The sequence below is a fragment of the Petaurus breviceps genome, unplaced genomic scaffold (genome assembly GCF_028583685.1).
Source record: "Petaurus breviceps papuanus isolate PSGF00001 unplaced genomic scaffold, PetGlider_PUasm1.0 207, whole genome shotgun sequence".
Lineage (NCBI taxonomy): Eukaryota > Metazoa > Chordata > Mammalia > Diprotodontia > Petauridae > Petaurus > Petaurus breviceps.
In genome coordinates, this window is record NW_027185850.1 from 19,026,478 (window position 1) to 19,051,862 (window position 25,385).

At 41.1% G+C, this 25,385-nt stretch overlaps 1 protein-coding gene across 1 annotated transcript in view; it reads left to right on the plus strand.

The window, feature by feature from the left end:
• Positions 1 to 25,385, plus strand: part of LOC138164937 (disabled homolog 1-like) — a 483,687-nt gene that overhangs the window by 309,458 nt on the left and 148,844 nt on the right. Inside the window, exons 3-4 of the mRNA XM_069092919.1 lie at positions 7,496 to 7,635; positions 11,399 to 11,497. Coding sequence (XP_068949020.1) covers positions 7,496 to 7,635; positions 11,399 to 11,497 — 239 coding nt within the window. The remainder of the gene's footprint in view (positions 1 to 7,495; positions 7,636 to 11,398; positions 11,498 to 25,385) is intronic.

The following is a 25,385-nucleotide window of genomic DNA, read 5'->3' on the forward strand; positions in this document are numbered from 1 at the left end:
ACTACTCCCAAGTTAATGCTTTCCCTGAATGGGACTGAACTCTGATCCATGTGCTTCAGTGACCTAACACATTCTGAGTCAAGAGTCATAGAGTGCTAGAATTTGAGGATAACTGAGGAAACATCCAGGCCAACCGCACAGCCTGATGATCTCCTAAGTCCCTTCCATCTCTGAAGTTACAGAGTGACAAAGCTAGGAAGGACCATCTTGCTTACCATCTTCCTTTTGTAGATGAGGAAAAAAAGGCAGTGACTTGCTTAAGGTCACACAACTAGTAAGTGGCAAAACCGAGGCTTGGATTGGGGTCTTCAAGTTCTCTGCTCTTTCCAGGAGCAACATAGCCTCCATTTGAACTCACCATGGCTTATTATAATAATGGGGATTGGGGGGGCTTATTTTATCTTAAATGCATGTGCTTTTTTAACGTTGATTTTTATTTTTCCTGTTACACTCATCTCTCCTTAACTGCTCTCCTCTTCATGGTAACAAAATAACACAAAATGTATAGCCAACCTATATAGCAACTATGACCAACTATGTATACCGTATTCTGTATCCATAACTCCCACCTTTATACTGAGGATGAGAGAATGTCTCCGTCCTGTGCCTCTGATATCAAGATTAGTCATCATAATTCACTAGAATTTGACTGTTTTGTCCTTGTCGTGGTTTACATGAATGGAGTAGGTCTGTGTGTTATATGTTATTCTCATGGCTCTCCTTTCTTCCTGCTGCATCACTGTATGCAAATCCTCCCTCCCACAGTGAATTTCTCACATTGGTCATTTCATAAGGTTCAGTAATATTCAATTGCATTGTTCATATATCATACTTTGTAAAGCCAATTTCCAGACTATGACAGCCACCTTCTTTCAAGGGTGTTTGTTTTTTTTTTGTCTCTATTAAGAGTTATTTTAAAATCATTTTGTACATTAAAAATTAAGACGTCATTTCCACAATTATTTCTTCACTCAGTGCCCGATGGCATGCCCTGTTCTTGTTCATGTCAAGCATTTGAACAAAGGTCCAATAAAAAGGTGGGAGGAATGTTTGATGTTATGTCAAAAATTAATTTATTGTGCCCTTAACTGTAAGTCACAGGAAAACCAAATCAATTTGCATTTGCGTCTATTTACATTGAACATGAATTTCAATGTAGTCATGTCGTTATGTATACAACTCAGCTGTGACCTGCTTTAAACCTCCCTAAACCCTGCTCCCTCCCCCACCTCGGTGTCCTCTCCCTCTTCAAAATAGCCTCAGTTAGTTGTACTGATCTTTCTCTTGGGACCAACATATCCTACCTGGTGTTGGACACATCTCCACCAGGTCTTATAAGCTCCTGGAGGTCAATGAATGTTGATGATGATGACAAGTCCCATTATCGTCCTTATTATATTTTATTACCTATCGTTATTACTTAGCATGTTTTTTAACTATATTATTCTTGCCATTATTCTCATTCTATTTCTATTTATCATTATTATTTAACATTATATTCTATTTATTTTGATGATTCCTAAAGGCCAGCAGTGAGTCTTGTGCATACCAGCTTCTTAATAACTATTTGTGGAATCTTCTTTTTGTTGAATTAGATTGAATGAGTCACACAGCTTCTGAGTTACTGCCCCTGTATCCTCTTCATTCATCTCTGGCTTTCCGTAGCCTTTCCCTTTCATAGAGTGAGAGTCAGCATTTCCGTCATCCTTCATGCTTTGCTTCCTTCACATGGTAATGTTTCATCTAAGTCTTTCCAAATGTCTTTATATCCCTCATTCATCATTTTTAATGGCATCCTCGTATTGTATTACATTGCTGTACCACAATTTATTCAGCCGTCCACCAACTGGTAGACATTAAGGCTGTTTCCCGGTCTTTGTGATTACAAATAACTGAGGAGTCGTGGCTAGAGAGTCGACCTCCTGCTCAGTAAGACCTGGGTGGAGAGTTCCACCTCTGACTCCCACTGTCTGTGGAATCCAGGGAGAGTCACTTAACTTTGCTACATTCTAGGCCGCAGCTGTTAAGCTCTAGCCTACAGAACTCCTTGGGCAGGAATAAGATTAAAATATAATTGGGAAATATTTAGCAAAATAAATTTTAATTTGAGGTTATCTAAGTCAATATGAGGTCTATAGGATCCTTCTGTGTTTGACACCAGTGGTCTTGAGACTCTTAAATTTAGAAAGAGCACCAACCTGCTTTGTTGAGGAGAAGGAGTGTCACGTACCAAAGAAAGGACAGGTTCCATTCCTCTGCCTATCACTGATGGATATGTGCATGTATACATATATAGTTGTACATACATACACATGAATACATATCTATAAATGTACAATATAAATATAGCTATGTGTGTGTCAATAGATTCTATATATGTTGCCACGTGTGAATACACACATGTAGCGTATCCTTGTTTCTTTTCTGATGGTTCTCTTATAACAGGCTTCCACCATTTTTTGTTTCATGAACAGACCCCTTCAGAAATTTGTCAAAATCTATGAACTCTTCAGAAGAAGGTTTTTAACTGAGATAAAATGCATAAGATTACAAAGGAAAGCAATTCTAGTGAAGTTTTAGATAGATATATAGATACGTGTTTGTATATATATGTGCATATATATGTGTGTATGTACATTTGCTATATATATGTATACATACATACAGGTATATGATATGAAAACAGTTTAAGAATCCCTGCCATAGGATATATGCAAATCAAGTCAACAATAAGCATTTATTAGACTCCTGCTATGTACCGGGCACTGTATTAATTTCTGGTGATTCCTAGAAAGGCAAAATAATTGGAAAAAAACTATCAATCTTTGCTCTCAAAGAGCTCACAGACACAGTTACATACATACGAGACCCAGGCCAAACTTGAGATAATCTCAGAGCGATTTCCTAAAAATGGGATGATAGTACCCAAGAATATGATTCATTTATGACTTGTGTATTGGGAGGTAGCTCAGCCTCGAGAAATGTGTTCACTGGCAATTCCACCAGGAATGTTTATGTATCTTTTTCTCCTCAGCTCCAGCAGCAGCACTGAGTTTCGTACAGTTGATATGTGTGAAGAGAACCTCAAAGCTGCTCTCTCTCTCTCTCTCTCTCTCTCTCTCTCCCCTTCTCTCTCTCTCTCCCTCCCTCTCTCTCTCTCTTTCTCTGAGTTTGGAACTGGGAGGCCACAGGTCACATCCCAGTTCTAGCCTTACTGCAGTATGCTTGTGCTCAAGTCATTCTCTGCCCCCATTCCCACCTGAGGCCTCTGTGGCCACAGCGTTCTCCATGACCCCCAGGGTCCTTTCTTGCTCACATACTCCTCAAGCCTTGATCTTGTGGCTAATGACATCACCCAAACCTTCTAATAGAATTATAGCCCTCGTGGTTCAGCTCCCTTTTATTTATCCTTTTACTAATATCACTGAGACCTTGTTTCAGATCTCCTTATGAAAAATGACCCTTTTAATGGTGGAAAGTTTAATGAGAACCAGGATCATCTTCTGCATAAGTGCCCTTCATATGAATTAGCTGTGCCCTGGGTCCCAGTCTAAATTGGACACCCCACTTTCATCCAGATGGTCTAATATTTTTCTATTAATCCATGCCCTTGGTCCACGCCCTGTGATTGACCTGTCTTCTCTCCAGCTTGGGCTGGCCAGCGGCCCTTGGGATCCCTGGAGAGGCAGGTGCTGTGTTGGCCCCTGTTTAAATGCTTTGTGCTTAGGGAGCCTGGATTTATGTATGTTGCATAGGAGCTGGAAGCTGTTTACCCAATTTCTAGGCTTTCTGAGACATAAATTGTGCACCAGAAAGTGCTTTTAATGCTATGAATTCGTTGAGGTTCAGCGGAGCTGATCTAAGGCTTGAATGCGTTCAATATGCATGTATGTGCAAGGTGGGAAACTGGGGATGGGAGGAAAATTCAGACAGAGGGGTGTTGTTTTTTTTGACTCGTGGCAGTGAAAGGCATATTATTGGTAAACAGAGCATGCTGGTATATTGAAGATGTGGGGCTGAGGGCTGTCAGGGGGGATGAGTAGAGCCGGGTTTTTATTGGTAGAAGAAACTGCTGACTAAGTTCTGCATCTCTTCAGCCCCCTTTGGAGGAGGCTGGGGGATGGAACCACTGACACCATTGTGCCTGCTTCCTCTGGCAGATGCTGTTTACAGGACCCTGGCATGTCAAATGGACCTCCCTTCGCTTTTAGCTATAGGTGCCAACATCTGCCTCTGTATTTCTCTGAGGCTTCATTTTAACATTAGTTACAGTTTCTGACTCATCAGCCATGTGCCATGCATCTCTCATAAAATATTATTTAACAAGCATCAATGTTCTAGCCACTGCTACATCCAAGCAGGGTGTGGAGCACGAGAGGAGACGGCCCCGAGGCCTGGGATCCGCCAGCTCTATCCCCCTCACCCCTCCAGGCACTGGCTGGGTGACTGGGGCCAGGCCGCAAGAACCAGAGAAGGCCTTGCCCATCTGGAAAATGATGTGCTGCTTTGTCTTACCTGCCTAAAGGCAGGCAGGGAACTGAACCAAATGCAATTCAATTCCATTCAATTCAATGCGCATTTATCAGTAATAATGATATTTATCAATAACAGTGACTAGCATTTACACAGCATTTTAAGGTTTCCAAAGTGCTTTCTCTACCATGATCTCATTTAACCCTTACAGCAAGCCTGGAAGACAGGTGCTATTATTATTTCCATTTTACAGCTAAGGAAACTGAGACTATGTGAGGTTAAGTTACTTGACTAGGGTCACCCAGCTAGTATAGATTTGAGGCAGAATTTTGCTAACTCTCAAGTCCAGTCTTCTAGCCCTGCATTCTAGGAGCCAGACACTGTAGGCATGTACACACATCAAGTATGACCCCAGGACTGTCCCTCTACCAAACTGGCCCTTAGTGGATAGAAAACAGGGTTATATGAGTAAATAAAAAGGAAATACCAAATAATTGACAATTTTTTTAGGGTCCCTGGGAGGGTCAGGCCAGTTGTCATATAGGAAGTGACATGTGAGCTCAGGATTACCAAGTGACCCCCATAGGAAGCCTTCTGCTCCATGATCTGGGATTCTGTGCTACCCTGGGGGCAAGAAGGAAAACAGCTTAAGGGGAAAGAGAAAATCCCATAGATATTAACCTAGAAGAAAAATGATTCCCTCATTATTGACCTTCTATCTGTATACTCTATTAGTGTCAGCAAAATGGCAGCATATCTGTTGTCTTGTCTGATTGTCTCCATGTCCCCATCAGGAGGGCACATTATTCCATGAAGTCAGTTGGAAATGGCCCCTGGATTTTGGTAGGGCCTTTGTATTTCCAGGGTCCAGTCTGACCCGCTGTAGGCTCTCACTTAATGCTTGTGGAATATGGCTTTGCAATCAGAGGACTTGAACTTTGCCACTTAGAGTTGGGTTTCTTTGGCTAAGTCCTTTCCAGTTCTCTGAAGCTCACTTTTTTCATCTGTAAAGATGAAGCAGTTGTCTGCTTCTTGTCTCCCCCATTAGATTGCAAGCTTTTTGAAGCACTCCTTTTTTCTTTCATTTCTTCATACCCTCAGTGTTTTATCCTAGAGCTTGGCCTGTAGAAGGTGTTTACTATGTGTTTACTAAGTATTTATTGTGTTTATTTAAGGATCCTTCCAGTTCCAAATCCTCTGATTCCTATGAGGAGAAATGGCTTGTTGAAGGCCATGAGCTGTTGTAGGGCTCAGGTCTGAGGCAGAGATCTGTGCCTTGATCTCTGTCATTATCCGGACAATCACGGTGGGAGTGTGTGTTTCAGTTGGCAGTGTTGGACTTGGGAGATGGAATAAGTTAATTCCCTTATCTAGACTTCAGTTTTTTCATCCATAAAATGGGCTTGAGGTTCCAAAGAGGTGGTGGCTTGCTCAAGGTCATGCACATCGAAGGTGATTGAGGAAGGATTTGAACCTGACACCTGACTCCAGGTTTTCTTACTGTCCTCCACAGTACTACCCTGCCTTCTATCCCACATACACCTTTTGCATTTATAAAAAGGAAACACAAGCCCAGAGAGGGATAGTGATTTCCTCAGAGTCACACAGGTCATAAAGAGCCATCAGGATTTGAACCCAGGTCCTCTGACTCTCTGCTGTTTGTTATATTCCTTTGGTTCCTAGGAAGGAAGGAAGGAAGGAAGGAAGGAAGGAAGGAAGAAAGAAAGAAAGAAAGAAAGAAAGAAAGAAAGAAAGAAAGAAAGAAAGAAAGAAAGAAAGAAAGAAAGAAAGAAAGAAAGAAAGAAGGGAGGGAGGGTATAAAGAAAGAAAGAGGAAGGGAAAAAAGAAAGGAAGGAAGGAAGGAAGAGAAAGGAGGGAGAGAAAGAAGGAGGAAGTAAGGAAAGAGGGAGGAAAGCAAAGAATGGAGGAAGGGAAGGAAGGTGTATTATAAAGTATATTCCAAACAACAACCGTGTAATATAGATAGTGCTATTATTATTACCCCCATTTTGCAGCGGAAGAAACTGTGGCCACAGAGAGGTTAGGTACTTACCCAGGTTCACACATACAGCTAGTAAGTGTCAGAAGCAAAATTTGATCCCAGGTGTCCTCGTTCCATCACCTGTACTCTTTTCTCTGTCCCACAACAGCCCATTGCATTGGATAGAGTGTTACACTTGTTAAGAAAACCTAGGTTCTAATTCTGACCAAGATGTGTGACCCTGGGCAACTTACTCCACTCTGAGCCTCAATAGTTTCCCTATCTATTAAATGAGTTCACTGATGCCTAGTACCTTATAGGGGAAGAGTGAAGCTCAAATGACATGATGTAGGTAAAATGATTAGAACAATGTAAAGGGGGAATATTAGAGTCAGATATTACTGCAGAATCTGGTTTTTAACGAGTCTAAGCATCAAAATAAAGAGGAACATTTATAGGAGTGTATAGGAGGACCTCTGAAAGGCATGTCAGAGGTCACCTAATATAATGCCCTCATTTCACTTTTTTTTAAAGGAAACTGAGGCCAAGAGAGATCCATTAATTAGCTTAAGGTCACAGATAAGGTCATAGACCTAGAACTAGAATGCCCCTCTGATCCTCCATCTTACCTACACCTTCATTTAACAGATACGGAAACTGAGGCCCCAAGAAGCAAGTGACTTGCCCAGGGTCTCTCGTAGGTTCACAAATCAAGACCCAGAAGGGATCTCAGAGTTTCCATTTACAGCTTAAAGAAACAAACTATTTACAGTTTTATTATTTGTAGATGAAAAATTTGCGACCCATCAAGTGGCCTTGGCCAAAGACAGAATGTTGCTCATCTAGGACTGGGACCCAAGTCCTTGAAGACCTTCACGCTAACACATCTGTCCTTATAACGCTCTTCTCCACTAGTGACTGAGTAAGGCCAATGTCTCTCCGATGGACCATAAGCCAAGCCCAAGGATGGGTTTGTCCCCGCCCTCTCCAGCCCCGTTTCCTGTTTGAATATCTAAACCCCATTTTGTTCTTTGTCCCCAGGTCAGGATCGCAGTGAAGCCACTTTGATAAAGAGATTCAAGGGTGAAGGCGTCCGGTACAAGGCCAAGCTGATCGGCATTGATGAAGTTTCTGCTGCACGCGGAGACAAGTTATGTCAAGATTCCATGATGAAGCTCAAGGTACCTAGGACCAGAGGAGGTCTTTGTTTCCACCTGAAGGAGAGGGGAGGAGATGGAATTATTTTTGATGATGCCAGGTCTTTGTGACCATAAAAATGCAAACCACATAAATTCTCATCAACGTCCTAAGGATTGCAAAGTACTTTGATGTGACTCATGGCTTTAGGGAGATTAACACAGAGGAAAGCTGTCATTTTCAAGCCACAGGACCTGAGTTCTAATCCTGGCTCTACTTCTTTCTTCCAGGTCATATAACCTTTTAGAGCCTCAGTTTCCTTCTTTGTACAGATAGGTCTCAAGTATAGGAGTATTAACACTGAATCCTGTGAAGTGGTCACATTCTTCCATTTCAAACTTTCCATTGGACTGAAACCAGAGACCATATTTTACACAATTATAACTTTGAATAGTACAAATCTGAACGCCTGTAACCACTTCATGTGATTTATTACTGCCACAAATTAGGATGGGATTAGACTCACTGGTCTCTAAAGTTCCATTCAGCTCCAAATCTGTGAGCCAAATATGGATAATGTAAATGTGCTATAGGGTTAGTTAAGGAAACTGAGGCAAAGTGACCTTCAGTCCTGTGTGAACCTTTCACTACCACATGCACTATGGTAAAATGAGGTCAGAGAGGAATGGTTGTTACCAATGGAGAAAAAAGGAAGGGGGAAAGAATCAGGGTTTATGGCAAAGGCGGCATTACGTGAATTGTACCTTAAAGTATTGAGTAGAAAGGTGGCCAATAGAGAGGGAGAAGAATGTCATTTCAGGTATAGTAACAGTGTGAGATTAGGAAGCTCCAGGGCTTTCACTATATGACTGGTAGACTGAGTATAGATGGAGTGGAAAGAAGGAATAGGAGACAAGGTTCTTAAGGCTGTTCAGTGATTGAACTGGCTTTGGTCAGGGGGCCGGGAACTTTGGATGTCTGTATTTCTATATCATCGGTTTCCCATATTTTATTATATGAACTTAAAACAAACAAACAACTTTGTTCTGAGGGGTCCCTGGGCTTCTTACATGGCCAAAGCCTTCACCCCCCCTAAGAACAGAACCTTCCAACTAGATGATGCCTGAAGTTTCTTCTAACTCCAACATTCTGTGTTCTAAAATCCCTTCAGCTCTGACATCCTTTGTCGTTTTCAGCTCAACCATCGTATGTTTGAAGATATTTCTCACCTCTGACTTTTTATATTCTAAGACCTTGCCCAGCTCTGACATTCCTTATTCTCAGGCCCCTCTCAGCTCTGACATTCTCTGTTCTAAAGCCATTCCTAGTTCTGACATTCCCTGTTCTAAGGCCCCTCCCCAGCTCTGACAGGTTCTAAGGCCATGCCCAGCCCTCACATTCCCTGTTCTAAGGCCCCTCCCAGCTCTATCATTCCTTGATTCTAGTATCTCTGCCACATAGCACTGTTTTTTTTTTTTCTGAAGCATTATTATAGAGCAAACCAGTGCAAACTCCTTATGTTCCAGCAATGAGAAATAGTCATTTCATGCTCACCAGAATCCTAGAAGGTAAAAGCCAAAGCTCTTTAATTTAGGCTTTAAAAAAAGAAAAAGGAAAATCCATCTGATGATACTAATGATGATGGCATCGTGACATGAGACTCATAACTCTTTACTCAGTGATTTTGACCTTAATTTACATTCCATCAGCACTTAAGGCAGCTCAGCCCTTCTGGGCTAGATTAACAGACAAACGCTCATTATTCTTTTGTTTCAGGTGGAAATGTCCTATCTCCCCAACAGCTTTTTAATCTATTCCAGAGAAGGGTTCATGCTGCCTCCTTCTTTGCATGTCTAGAGTGCTCAATATACCTTTGTCAACACAAAGGGACCATTCAATAAATGCTCTCTCAATGTCTTAATTAGTGGATGAAAGAATGAGCTGACAATCCTATGAAGGCTAGTTGAGTTTTGGGGGGTCATATCTGGACTCCTAATCTCCACTTGTTGGAATTCTCTACATATTCATCAAGATCAAGCTCAGATGCTACCTGATTCAGAAAGCCCATCGGAACTCCTCTCTGTCCCTCCCCAGATAGAAGTGATCTGTCTCTCCTATCAACTCATTGCAGCACCATTTTCAGACCTCTCTTACTTTGTTCTGTTTTCCATACTAACATGATTAAGTTTCATCTCTCCTAATAGACTCCAAGTACTATAGAATGAGAGGCTTTTTTCTGTTTTTTCTTTGTACTTCCCCATATTCTGATACATTTCCCTCACTTAGAAGACTCCTTAGTAAATCATGGAGTGTCAATATATATATATACCCTTTGACCCAGAAATACCGCTTCTAGGATGTATCCCAAAGAGATCATAAAAATAGGAAAAGGACTCACCTGTACAAAGTTCTTTTTGCTGTGTCCAAGAACTAGAAATTAAAGGGATGCCCATCTTTTGGGGAATGGCTGAACAAGTTGTGATATATGAATGTAATGGAATACTATTGTGCTATAAGAAATGATGAACAGGTAGACTTCAGAAAATCCTGGAAAGACTTATATGAACTGATGCTGAGTGAAGTGAACAAAACCAGGAGAACATTGTTCACAAAAACAGCCACAGTGTGCAATGAGTGATTTTGATAGACTTAACCCTTCTCGGGAATGCAAGAACCTAAAACAATTCCAAATTACTCATGGTAAATGCCATCCATATATAGAGAAAGAACTGGGGAGTCGGAATGCAGAGTAAAACAGACTATTTTCTTTTTTGTTTGTTTTTTTTCTTTCTCATGGTCTCTCCCATTCATTATAATTCTTCTGTGCAACTTGACTAATGTTGTGTTTCTTATGTGAAGAATTAAATTAAATTAAAACACATTAACATGTGTTTAATAGGAATGTATGTTGCATGCAGTCTTGGGGAGAGAGGGGAAAAGGAAAGTTAGAAAATTTAAAACTTATGAAATTGATTGTTGAAAACTAAAAATAAATAAATAGAAATCATGGAAAATCAGAATTTAACACGACTCCCAAGATTATTTAATCCAAACCCTTCACTTGACAGATTAGGGCAACTGAGGCTTAGAGAAATGAATTGCCTGTTCAAGGTCAGACAATGAGTTAATGTCAGGGCCAGGACCAAAAGCCAAGTTTCCTGTTTCCTACCTCAGTGTGCCTTTTGGAAACACCATGATATTTTCCCAATTAAAAAAAAATAAATAAATGAGTGAACAAGCAAATGAATAAATTAATGAATAAATGGGATTATAATAATAGTTGCTGACAATTACATAGCAATTTAAGCTATTTAAATTACATACTGTCTTATGTGATGGGAAAAACATGAATGATGGAAGAATGAATGAGTAAAGACTGAAGGAATTAGCCAGTGTATGGGATCTGGTGTCAGAGGTTAATAGGATCCTAGATTTCAGACAAGAAGGGCATTTAGTGATTATCTAGTCCACCTATCTCATTTTACAGTAGGGGAAACTGAGACCAAATAAAGGTCAAATGATTTGCTCAAGATCACACACTTAGGATATCGAAGAGCCAGGGCTTAAAACCTAGTCTTCTCATTCCCTATCCAGCTGTGTTTTCATCAGACTAAGCCGTCAACCTTTTAGAATTTGGAAAATGGGCCATGAGAGAATAAAAGGGCCAACGAGACTGGTACTGAAGTCGAGGATCATTGTCCGTGGGTTGATGGTATCTGACCTACCTTAGGGGGCCCCTATGCAGTAAAGCTACCAGGGAAGAGTTGCGAAAATGCCGAACTCAAACCCCGTCCTTTCTCTCCACAGGGAGTTGTCGCTGGAGCCCGTTCCAAAGGAGAACACAAACAGAAAATCTTTTTAACCATCTCCTTTGGAGGAATCAAAATCTTTGATGAAAAGACAGGAGTAAGTAAAAGGATGATATGACAGAACGGGATTGAATTTATTGACAGATGTGCCCTTAAAAGCTTTCTCTGGCTGCTCAGCGATCTCCAATCCGCATAAACACACATATAGCAGCTGACAAACTTGATAAGCTGGGCTCGTTCATCACAGAGAGCCTCTTTGCTGAGTGGTGTGGGAAGTGATTGCCCACCATGGGGGTACCCTGGGTTGTGCTAAAGATGCCATAGCACCCCTGTCCTCTAATGGGAGATTGAGAGAGTTAAATGAGCTGGGGGTGATGTCAATGTTGATAGGAAATTTCCATCTGCATTTGCCACAGTAAACACGGATACTCAGCAAGGCCTTTTGCCTCAATGTCAATGAATTCTGACATCTAGGTTTAACCTCTAGTACCTTGAAATTGGAGTAATTTCAGCAAGGGAATTGGGCTCTTAATCTTTAAAACCCCCAAATCCATCACTCTGTGAGCAGCAAAGGAGAGAGTGGATGTGTTCTTTGGGCCTGCCAAAGAAGGGGTGAGGTGGATTTCTGGGTATGCCAACTTCAGAGGAGCTTTTCATGCTCAGACTCACCCACAGTTTTTGACTCAGTGGTTCCTAGTATCATAAATTTGGAGCTGGATAGAAGCTATTTGGTGCAAGCCACTCATTTTTATAAATGAGGAGACCAAGGCACATAAGAGTTAAAATCATGTGCCCAAGGTCACAGAGAGATACTAAGTGATAAAGCCAGCATCTGAACCCAGTTCTTTGACTCCACGTCCTGTGCTCAAACCAGGGTTTGTCCAAGGAAGACAAATAAGTCAAGATGAAATTTTCAGAGTTTTCTTGTAGTTTTTTTTGTAAATAAAGAATAAGCAGCAACAGAAACTGTTTGCTCTTGGTCCCTTGGAAGAAAGAGATGGCAATGAGACGGTAGGGGCATCTGGAGTCTTGGGAGGGTAAAAACAGCAAGGAAGGAGATCTGGGCACAGTTTACCTGCTATAAAGTGAAGTACAAGGAACCCTCAGGTATATTTTTATCTAAAAAAATATCCATTTGTAATGATCAGCAAGCCAAATTTCCTAGATCTTTGAAGGTAGGAAATATGTCCACGGGGGGCCTGGAATCACATTTTTTAGTGAAGGCTTGTTTTTCCCCCAGAGATACCTTTGGCATCTGGAATGAGATCTGCCTTACCTCAGTCTGTATTCATTCCCACAGTGGCAGGAGGGCTGGTTTTTGTTCCCCACCCCCACGCCCAATAAGAAAAAGAAACATTGGCAGAGCAGAGTTCTCCCTAGAATTTAAAAACAAAAAGCTGTCAGAGATATTGATCCCAATTAAAGAGATTGGTTACAGCAATTTACACCCTGTCTCAAATTTCAAAGGGCCTTTGATCCCAGTCCTTATATGATTAACTTTCTTTTTTTGAATTGTTAACATGGGGTGGAAATGCCTCTCAATTGAGGGCTATTCATATTATCGGATGTCTAGTTATCACTAATATCAAAGGGATGAAAACGGCTGTTAGAATTCTACCACACTCCAGAAAAGTGTCCTGGTTCATGCTTGTATGCATCCACACCTGTCTAAAGCACTCCCATCATCATTCTGATTGGCTTTCTGCTTATCTGTGCACATGGCTTATCTCCCCCTACTGGACTGTGGAAATTCCTTACGAGAAAGGGCTTGTAACTATTAACCTTGAATTACCTCTCTGACAGCCCTCTCAGCTCCTGGTACAAAATTCAGGGGCTACAGAAGCTCAGGGCAGAATGACATTGTGGATAGAGAGCCAGTCTTGGAATCAAGATGGCCTGGGTTGAAGCTGGGCTTCAGATTCCAGATGGTTGTGTGACCCCTAGCAGGTTACTTAACTCCCCAGGATCCCAGGCAACCCTAATAGTTTAAGTGGCATATTTGTTGACATTGGTAGAGGGAGGTTATTCACTGAGAAATCCTTATGCCAATAAAATAACAGGTCTAGACACCTCCTCTCCCCCAAAAATCTTTAAAGTGTCTCTATTCCCTTCATTCCAGGTGATCAAAATCCATCCACATGTTCTCTTGCCTTCCCCATAATTGTCCTTAAAAGATCCGCTCAGTTTTCTGAAGACTTTCCACTGTTTCTTGTAACGTTTCATGGATCCTTGTGCTGGGCACATTACAAATAATGGATGAATGGATAGGTGGATATATATGTATAATTGACTTGGTATCAAGTCCCCGCTGCCATCCTGATTGCCCACCTTTGGCTGTGTTGGTTTTTGTACCTCAATGAGTCCATGGTCTTGGTATGTTATTAACGAGTGTACTCCCTGCAATATGGCATCATCTGGTCACAGGATTATAGATTCATTGATACTGTGGAACACATTCAGAAAGAAAAGTGAAGGACCTTGTGGAATGAATAGATGTTTGAGGAATTAGGGAGGTTTAATCTGAAGAAAAGAAGATATAGGGAGGAAAAAGCTCTCATTTCTTAAAGTACTAGAAAAATTGTCACATATAGAAGGGATTCTTCTTCTGACTGACCACACTGGGTAGATTTAGGCGCAATGGGTAGAAGGGGCCCCAAAAAAGCTTCCTAACAGGGTGAACCATCCCAGAGAAGAATGGGCCACCATGGCAGGTGGTGGCTTCCTACCCCACCACCACTAGAGGGCCATGTTACTGGGGGTGGGGGTCGGGGTGAGATGACTGTCCATGACTGGGTAGAACCGATGGCTCCAGTGGTCCTTTCCAAGTCTGAACATCTTCGATTCTGGGAATTTGAATGAGGCAGTTGTAGGATCATTATAATAGAGGCAGCACAGGTTCATGGATGATCTTGGAGTCAGGACACAGCTGTCAAGTCTGATGTTTTCTAGTGCCTAGCACAGTAGGAGCTTAATAATCACTTGGATAGTTAGCATATCAATACATTACTTAGCCTACCTGAGCCTCCATCTCCGAAGATGGGAATGGTTCACCTAATCTCTGAAGTTGCTTCTACCTCTCAATTCCTGGGAACCTAAGGAGGTTGGAGGGCTGGTTTGGTTTCTTGTTTTGTTTTTGTATTTTGGCATGGCCCCTTATTTGCATGAAATTTCCATATCCTTGTGGTATTGTCCACTGACAGTGCTTCCTCAGACTCGGCAGCCACCAGAGATTCATTTTAATATAAAAGAGACAAAACATTCAAGAGGAAAAATAATTTAGGTGCCTGTGTGTTTAGTGTCTTGTTGGATGATATTGGATTTTAATTTATCACAATAAAAAATCAATTTGCAGCTCAAAACCCACACATTTTTAAAAATTGGCCCTGTCAGGGACCTGACGCCAGAGAGATAATTTAGAGGATGAGTTTCATAATTCATTGTTAAAGAAAAAGGTGGGTTTGGATTACTGTTGAACTTCAGTGGGCCTGAGGGCTGAGATACTAAACTCAAGACCTCAGTGATAAACTGGGACACTTCTTTAGGAGGGCACCCAGAAGTGGGATGGGCCTGGAAACTCTGTTATATGAAACATTGGTCAAGAAGGTGGAGACAGCTGGCCAGGAGAAAAGGTTCTGTGGTCAGCTGGCAGAGGAGAGCACACAATGATCCCCGTCTTCAAGTATTAAAGGGCTCTGCTTGCATGAGGGAGGGACAGAACTAGGAGCAATGAGGCAGATTGTGATTTGATCGAAGAGCTGACTTTCCTATCATTATAAAGGGCAGCAGGCAGTCTTGAAAGGGAATGAGCTCCCTGGTGCTGGAGGTCTTCAAGAAAAGATTGGCTGGCCACATGGCAAGAAAGTTGCAGAGGAGCTTCCTGTTCAAGAATGAGGTTGGCCCAGGTGCCATCCGAGACCTTTTCCTGGTCTAATATTCTGTTTTGTTCCCTGATCTCCATCAGGAGTCTTTACCCAGCCAATCAAAGGGAGCTGGACATTCATTACCACCTGAGTCAGAGGACCAAGGTTCAAATCCAGGTCTTCTAGGTCAGCTCTATAGTAATAGCCTACATTTATGCAGCCCTTTAGGTCACTGATGCCTCCTTTCTAACAAAATTCCTATAAGACATATAGGCAAGTATTTCTTCTTCCATTTACAAAAGAGGAAAATGAGGATCAGAGTGGTTAAGCCATTTCCTTATGGTCACACAGCAAAAATGAGAGAATTGGAGTAAAACATTGCTCCTTAACCCAGGGTTTGTAGGAGTCCATGGATCCATAGGATCCATAGGATCAACAGAGGAAGGGTTCTGTGAACTTAAATGGAAAAACAAAAGCCTACATCTTCTTTCCCCATCCCCATTTGGGGTTTTCTTGGCAAAGAGTGGTTTGTGATTGCCTCCTCCACTTCATTTTACAGATGAGGAAATTAAGGCAAACAGGGCTAAGTGACCTGCCCAGGGTCAAACAGCTAGTAACTATCTGAGGCCAGATTCGAACTCACAAAGAAGTCATCATGACTTCAGGCCTGGCTCTATGTCCAATGAGCCTCCTAATATCAGCCTCCAAATGTAGAATATCCAGGCTGAAGATGGAGCTTGTGGTTTATTGCAAGTTCTTCAGTGGGCAAGACCAGACAGGCTTAGATGAGTACCTCCTCACTCCCAGTAGCCTTCCTTATCCACAGAGACAAACCCATCTCCAGCTAGGTACCTAGAGTTTGCCTTGACTAATAAAAAAATAAAAATAGACATAATTGCTTTAAAGAGACCATTTTAATGTCTATGACCAACAGACATTGAAATAGTCTAGATATTAAATAGACATAATAGTCTATGAAAATATTTTATTAACTAAATCCACACGACTGGGTCTAAAGGAGGCAGTGAACAGTTATTTGAAAATAAATCCTCTAAGCTGTGGGATTTAGGGTCAGATTGGCCCAGGTCGAGTAGTAGTAGTAGTAGTAGTAGGGTTAGTAGTGGTAGTAGTAGGAGTAGTAGCAGTAGTAGTGGTAGTAGTAGTAGGGTTAGTAGTGGTAGTAGTAGTAGTAGTAGGGTTAGTAGTGGTAGTAGTAGTTTTTGTGGTAGTAGTAGTAGGGTTAGTAGTGGTAGTAGTAGTAGTTGTAGTAGTAGTGGTAGTGGTAGTAGTGGTAGTAATAGTAGGGTTAGTAGTATTAGTAGTAGTAGTTGTAGTGGTAGTGGTAGTAGTAGTAGTAGTGGTAGTAGTAGTAGGGTTAGTAGCGGTAGTAGTAATAGTAGTGGGTCCCATTTCTGTGATGCTGTAAATTTACAAAGCACATTCTTTACAAGGATCCTATGAGATCGGTAATATCAATCTACTCATTTTGCTGGTGAAGATGGATGTTATTTGCCCAAGGTCACAAGCTAGTGTCAGTGACAGGATCTGAACCCTTATTCCCAGGGCTTATCCAACTCCAAGCAGCCTAGGAAACTTTTTATGATATTATTAAGGCAATTATCTTTGTCCTGCAAAGGATCCCAAGTTGGGAGGGCTAGGTAATGAACTGGATGGTAGGATAGGGAAAAAGAATAAAGATTGAACCTCTTATTTCATTGGTAAAGGGAACTCCCAGGTGAGGAAACTCCCTTTACTGATACAAGTTGGCACCTTCTCTTAGAGAACTGCCCAATGCACTAAGAAGTTAAGAGGCCATGTAATAGGGTAGGTTTTGATACCAGGTCATCCTGACCCTTTAGGAAAGGGAGTCTTATGCTTTGCATCTCTATCACTTAGGACAATACCTGCTATACAGTAGGTGATTAATTAATGCTTGTTGGCTGAGTGTTGATTGACTGCCTTAGGAGGGGGGTGGAGCTATAGGGAGAGAAATAATAACCAAATAATAGAGAAATAAACTTCAAAAGAGTTTTCCCCAAACTCAGGAAGCCAGGATACATTATAAATCATTGTTGTCCATTTGGCTTTTTCTGGTTTTATTTCAGCGGTTGATTGCTTTATCTGGAGCCTGGGGTTTATTGCCTTGCTATCAGAGCCATTTATTTTAAATTTTAATTTAAAACTCATTTTCATTGACTGTGTCTTGGTTACTTAATAAGAGATTCTATTTTTACAGATTCGTTTGTTAAAGGATCTGTTTGTACTGAAAAAGTAATACTGTAATTAGACTGAGAAGCAAGCTAGCTCTTTGTGGTTTTTTCCCCAAGTACTTTACGTTGGCTAATTCATATGAGTGCTGCAGGAGCCAGCAGCATTTTTCTCCTTGCATTAACGAAGGGGAAACTTTGAGCACAGAAAAATTGAGTGTCTTAGTCAAGGTCAAGATTTGACAAACCTGGATGGAATTGGAGGCTTCATTCCTAGACATAGCTTTGAGAAGGAAGTTTTCAGTGATAAGACTGCTGTTAAGCACTAGTCTTCTGGGATTGGAGACACTGAACTTTAGAAGGGAAAAAAAATCCTTAGAACATAGACTATTAGAACAAAGGACATAGAACACCAAACTGACTTTAGACCATAACATGTCAGAACTGGAAGAAGCCTTGCAACATAGAATATTAGATCTTAAAGAACCTTGGAGAACAGAAATGTCAGAGCTTGGACATTAGAACATAGAATGTTGGAGATGGGAGGTTCTTTAGATGAGGCAATGTTGTCATGAGATAGAATGTCAGACTGGAAGTGCCCCCATCTTATGATCTTACCCTGGGATCTGTGAACTTCCCCTCCAAAATATCGATCACTCTATTTCTCCATAATTGATTTTCTTTATAATCCATTGTACTTTATTTTTTACATAGAAAAATATTATTCAGAGAAGGCACCCATAGGTTTCACCAAACTGCCAAAGAAGTCCGTCACACACACACACACACACACACACACACACACACACACACACACACCCAAAGGGTAGGACACCTGCCTTAGAACATTGAGTACCAGAGAGAGGAGAGGCTTTAGAACAGAGGATCTGATAACTGGAGACATGCTGAAATGCAGACAATTAGAGCCAGAAGGGCCCTTGGAGCATACAGTGTTATGAGATGGAATGTCATGTGTAAAGATATCTTAGAGTCTAGAAGACTGAATGCCAGCGCTGAGAGGGAGCTTCACATACAGAACACAGAACATTAGAGCTGGAGAAACTTGAGACCCCAGAATGTTAAAACCTTGAATCCTAGGTTTAGAAGGCAAATGAGGGCAGTAGCAGGACTTGCAGAGGACCTTAAGACATGGGAACTGCTTTACAATATGACCTCTGTTTGCCTTTCACAACAACTCTCTCATTATGCCCATTTTATGGATGAAGACACTGAAGCAGACAGAGGTAAGTGGCCTGGTCAGGCTCACAAAACTGATGTGTCTTAAGCCGGATTTGAACTCTAGTCTTCCTGCCTCCAGGTCTAGCCTCCATCCATTGTACCACTAAGACCATAATGTTAGAATACAAAGTACAGAATGTTGGAGCTGTAGGCACATTCAAATATAGAACATTAGGAATGAAAACATTTTAGAAAAAAGAATGTTAGGACATTTGAAATAAAGTATCAGAAAAAGGCAAGATCTTAGAGATGATTGCATTCCCTTTAGGAAAAACAGGGAGGAGGAAGAATTTATTTCGGGGGTGTGGAAGATGATTTCATCTCATGACTTTACTGTTTCTTTCTTTTATCCCTGCTTGCAAAATGGTTGCTGGGAGGCTAACCCAATTATACTCTTGGGAGATGGGACTGAATTTTTGTTGTTGTGTGTAAAATTGAATTTTAAGCAAAAGAGGCTCTCGGGGTACACGCTGTTCCTCTTTCTGACCAGCACTTTTCCCCTGAACCCCAAGATCAACTGTCCCTGCCTAAAACCTTTGGCCGCCTTTGGTCATCACAGTGGACTCTGCCAATCAACATTACCTTTGGGTCACAACATGGGAAGGCCCTCAGCCTCATTAGCTGTGCCCAGATGACACTGCCACAGGGTTCCATCTGTAACCTTCTTTCATGGTGGATTGGCTTAACCTTCCAGTTAGGAAGACTGTTATGCAAATGTATCTAATGAGCATGAGAAGTCCCTGGTACAAAATTAAACCATCAGTGCCTAATTTTGCTACATGTCATGTGTCTCTTTTTATGATCATAGATATCTATATAAATATACATATGCATATATAATATTGTGTTTAATATATTCATGCATTCCTTATTTATGTAATTTATATAATGTATTCTATATAATTATATAACATATGATGTATATGTTTATGGGAATGAGTTTATACGCACATATATACCTAGATAGTCGGAAATTTGCATATGTAGACAAAAGAAACATTTATTATGAGTAGGAGGATATTCTGACCTTGGAGACCAGAGGGATCCTGAGGGAAAAGGGGGCCCTCCCATGATGAGCAGGGTCGCTATAACCTTCTCAGAAAGGACTTGCTAAAATGCTAGTATGTGAGTTCATTGAGAGTAGGGGTTGTTTCCTTCTGTGTATTTGTGGCTCCCCAGGGCCTGGCATAAAGTCAGCACTTAATGGATGTCTGTGAGTGATTGCTGGGGCCAAACAAACAAATGCAGGCCATGGTGGGAGCCTCGCTCAATCTCTCTTCATAGTTCTGCCCTCCAACTTTAGATTGGGATCAACATTCAGGGCCTTTATGTTTGCTATTGATTTGCTTGACCCAACCATCTTTAAATGCCTTTTTTACAGATTAGTGAGCTTACTCTCCATATTTGCGCAGACACTTTGTAAAGCTTGGACGCTCTAGGCCTAGATGCAACAGTGTGAGCATTTCCTTGCTAACATACAGTAAATTTGTAGATCAGTACAAATTACTACAATTAGTACACACCAGTACATTTGTACATTAAATGAATGGTAGATTTGGGGCCAAGGTCCAGGCTAGATTTCAGGAAATCTCTTTGCCCCTTGGTACCTCAGTTTCCTTGTCTGTAAAATGAGTGCATTGGATTAGATAGCTTCTGAAGTCCCTTCTAAATCTGTGGTAACAGATGAATTTGTAATTGTCCCTGAAATTACATTTGAAAAGGTAAACACCAACAAAGATGTCACCAGAGCCTTTACAAGCCTGAGATTCTATGATTTTGAATTCCTTCTGTCTAGGTGGGGGAACACAACTTTCTGCCTGTAATGCCCTAGCAATGTCTTTGGTCATGATGGCTTCATTACAGGGAAGGGGTGGGGTGGCTCATCTTGCTTATCATACTTATATCTAAGAGGTGAAGAGTATTGCCTGGAGTCAGAGAACCTGGGCTCAAACCTCACCTCTGTCCCTGGTCCTCATTTCAGCTTTCGTAAAATGAGAAGGTTGACTTAGCTGGCTTCTGAAATCCCTCCCATCTCTAAATCTGTGAACCTCTAAAGTCAGTTCAGTGTGAAAAGCATGAGGGCAGAAGAGTGGGTTGCACCCATGACATTTCTAGGAATCTATGGTCTCATCCATTTGGATGCCCCCTCACCCTCAACAACACAGTCTCCCACCCACTCATGGCTGCCCATCCTGGGTGACTGTCGACAATGTCAATCCCATAAGTCATCATAGGAGGTTTGCCCACAATGCTACGGACCATCACAGCTTTCTCCTAATCTATGAAAATCTCCAGTGGACCTGTCTCATTCTAACAAGTGTCTCTCACTTTCGCCATGTGACCAGCCCTCCCCAATTCTTTTTCAAGCATCCGTTTCCTTGGTGACATCCTCTGCTCCAATTCCTTACTTTCTTGTTTACTTGAAATGAAAATGGCTTTACCCTCCTTGAGTTTACAGTCCAATTGGGAGACAAGTTATGGACACAGAAAGTGGGACCACAAGCTAGAACATCACTAATATACGTAAGAGGACAAACGGTTTATTCAACATCAGCACCTTGAGAACAAAGACTGGTTCATTTTTCTTTGTTCTTCTGGTATCTGGCATATTTGGGCATTTAACAAATGTTTCATTGGCATCTGGCTTAGTGGGAAAAGGGCTGGAATCAGTCGGGAAGAGTGGAGTTTGGAACCTGCCTCAGCATTCACTAGCAATGGGATCCTGACCATGCTCCTTAATGTCCTTCTGCTTCAGTTTCCTCATCCATGAAATGAAACATAATAGGTAGAGAATGTAGTGGATAGAACTGGAGTACATAAGACCTGGGTTTGAATCTTGCCTCAGGAACTCATAAGCAAAGAAACTCTGGGTATACTAGTTAGCCTTCTTCTGCCTCAGTTCCATAATCTATAAAATGGGACAGTAGGTAGAGTGCTAGAATTGGAGGGTAGAAGACCTGAGTTTGATTCCTGCCTCACATACTCTGTAGCTTTGTTACGCTGGGTGTTACTTAGTCTCTGCCTCAGTATCTTAAGATGTAAAAGGAGGCAATTGAACTTGATAGTCTCCATGTCTGATTTCAAATCTATGAAACTTTGAATTGAATAAAGGAAAGCCACGTGATTTGAGTGAGTACAAGAGAATATTTTTGTCAGTCTGTGGCTTTTGTGCTTATTGGAGAAATGCATCCTTAATGATGGAGACTTTCTTCTGACTTCCTCAAACCCAGTGCTGGCTGCATACCAGAACCAGCAAATTCAGATAAGACATTTATCACACTTATATACTTCAAATTGAAAAAAAATTTTTGGAAAAAAATAGTGATTTCTGTTTGAAGGGAAGGGAACCAGACAAGGGTCATAATCCTTCTAGTCCCACCAACTTACCCTTCAATGAAAATGGATGACTTTTGGAAAGAAGATTGTCTCCAGTCAAAGGTTCAAATTCTATCATTGACTCTCGTTACTATAGATGACCTTGATAAGGTCATTTAACTTCCCTGGGCTTCATTTTCTTGCTTGTAAAATGAAGGGGTTCCCGTTGACAGTCTCTGAGGTCCCCAGAAGCTCAGGAGGCTACTGGAAAATAGGGTAGCTTCCCAAGGACTGTTCCCATGCCCACACAGAAGGTCCCCTCACTGTTACCACGGCAGTGGGCTCTTGGGAATGTGGCAGCCTGGTGAAAGGTGAATAAGATGACTTAATAGACCCATTCTTGCTCTAATTGTTCATATTCTCTGTAGGAAAGTCCCTCTCATTTGCCTGCATTTTAAACTCCATCCATTTGTTTATCCACTAAAACTGCCTGGGTACTATCAGGCTGCTGGAAGAAGCTCGGTGTTCCAAGCCTGGGGCTGAGTGGGTGCCCTATTAGGTGTCAGTGATAAGGTGCATGTTTTTGATACTTTATTACTCTGCCTATAAAGCACATGGGAGAACAATGAAATAGGTGCCTGGAGAGTTTGAATACCTATCACTGTCATTTATAAAGTCTCCTTTAATAAAGAGGACTGGAGGCAGCTCTCAGGAAGACTGCAGGGGACAATGTGAAGAGTCTTAAGTTTTGAATCACAGGACCTGGGTTCAAATCCCAGTGCTGTCACTTATTACCTGTGTGACCTTAGGAATGTACTTTAAAATCTCTGGGTCTTGATTTTCTCATCTCCAAAATGAAGAGCTAAATTAATAAAGAAAAAAAAAAACATTTCTTAAACTCATTATGTTCTAGGTATTGTGTCAAGCCCTAGGGATACAAATATTTAAAAAGAGTCAGCCCCTGCCCTCAATGAATTCACATATTCTAATAGGGGAAGATAGCACATATAGAGTAATAGTGACCATAGAGAAGTGTCCTTTAACTCTAAATATTTCATCTTCTTGGCCCAAAGGAAGTTGGATTAACAACCTTAACTTGACTAATGTTCCCCTACCTATAGTAGTTCTCCAATCCTAATTGTTCTAATTTCTAGAGCACTTTTAATTTTTGCAAAATACTTTTTCTTCCAACAAACCTGTGAAGTAATGAGGGTAAGCCATATCATCCCCATTTTACAAGTGAATTAACTAAGGTTCAAGTGAGGGGTGGAGGAAAACGATTTTCCCAGGTCATAAAGCTACAACATGGGGTAAATTGGCACCAAGATTTGAAGCCAAGTCTACAACACCCCAATCTCATGTCCTTTCTATGGCTCCATACAGCAATACCCAAAACCCATTGGGATATTATAAACTCCATTTTAAGCTTAAGTACTCTGTGCCTCTCACATAGTAAGCACTTAATAAATGTTCTATCTGTCTGTCCATCTGTTTGTCTATCTATCCATTCATCCATCCAGTCATCCATCCATCCAACCAACCATCCATCCATCCATCCAATCAACCCATCCATTCATCCATCCATTCATCCATCCATCCATCCATCCATCCATCCATCCATCCAATCAAGCCATCCATCCACCCATCTATCCATCCATCTATCAAACAACAACAACAATAATGCATGTTTGTGTAGCAGTTATTACTATGTGTCAGGCACAGTATGGAGCACTTTGCAGTTGTTATCTTATTTAATCTATCTAATTCACCTGAAACCTCTAGTAATTCTGATATCTGCATGCACAGTCCATACATATACATGTATATAGGTATATATGTGTACACATATATATGTGTATGTAATATATGCCTACATCCATATGAAATGTATAAGTATATATAAATGTCCATTCTCATCCTCATCTCATCATGGTCATATATCATTAGGCCTGCAAGGACCCTAGAGATCAAGCCAGTAAGAGTTGAACTGTTTTAGTAAATGCGTACCAGGATCAGTAATCACAATGTGTTTGGGCCTAACAAAGATTTATTGATAGTGATGAAGAAGCACAATCTGTTAGCTATCCCAAAATACGTAAATAGCAATAATGCAATGCTAGCCTCCCTGAAAAGCTTAAGCAACTTCAAAACTAATTTGGTAGTTAGAAACCTTATACTAGTCGCTGATGAGTTTTGATCTATTCTTATACGATTATTGACTTTGGACAAGCAGATCTATTGTTGAGAATTCATCCAGTATGTTCAACAAGGACGCATTTCAATCCTGCCTCCAGGATTTAAGCCCTAATGTCTGGACTCTCAACTTCCATTTCAACAATTTTCATGAAAGAGAATGCACTGAGATGGAGAATAAGACATACTCTTTTGGGCGTGGCCAGTAGGAAAATTGTTTTGCTTGCCTTTGAAGTGACTATACATATTTGTTACAGGGGGTTCTTTTCATTTTCAGTGAGGTTGGGGAGATGGAAAGGAGAGAAATAAATGCTTTGTAACTGAAAAAAATCTTACTATTATTATTTTCCAAGAAAGAGAAAGAAAGAGAATGTCCTGTAGAAACAAACATAGGCCAAGATTTGAGAACAGAACCAGATGTCTTTCAGACTACTCTTCTGCCAGTGAAAATGTCCCTGTTTTTCTCACTAATCATTTAAGGAACATTTGAAGTCCTCTAGTCCATCTGACTCATTTTGCAGATGAGCAAATTGAGACCCAGAAAGTGAAATGATTTCCCTTGGGTCACACGGTGAGCAAGTGTCTAAGGAATATTTGAACCCAGGTATTCTTGACTCCCAAACTACTTCCTGATCATAAAAACTCTCCAACAAATGTTTGTTAAGTGACTACTGTGGGCCACCCACTGTGCTAGGTGCTTGAGATAGAAACACAAAAATGGAACAATTCCTGATCTCAAGGAGATCACATTTCTTTTGGGGGATAATAGAATATAACTATATATTACATGTAACTAAATATGAAATATATACAAAGTAAATACAAGATAATTGTAGGTGAATTCAATAGCATCTAGGGAGAGCAGGAAAATTCTGATCTCTTAAAAGACCCTTTAGTTTAGTGGGGTGTGGTAGGTCTGGCAGACGTGCAATAAACTCTTAAAATCCAATCCAAACCCTCATTTGACGGATGAGTAATATGCAAACCTGAGGGAGCCCATAGTGAGTTTAAGTTAGAACCAGAATCCAACCCAGGTCTCCTACCTTCTAATATTAGAGAGTTTCACATTATGCTTCCTCAGACTTCCTAGAAATTAGGGAGGGTATTGGCAACTTATCTGTGTGGTTTGGGAATGCACTCTGGGTAGGTGGTGGAATTAAGGGAATGCTCT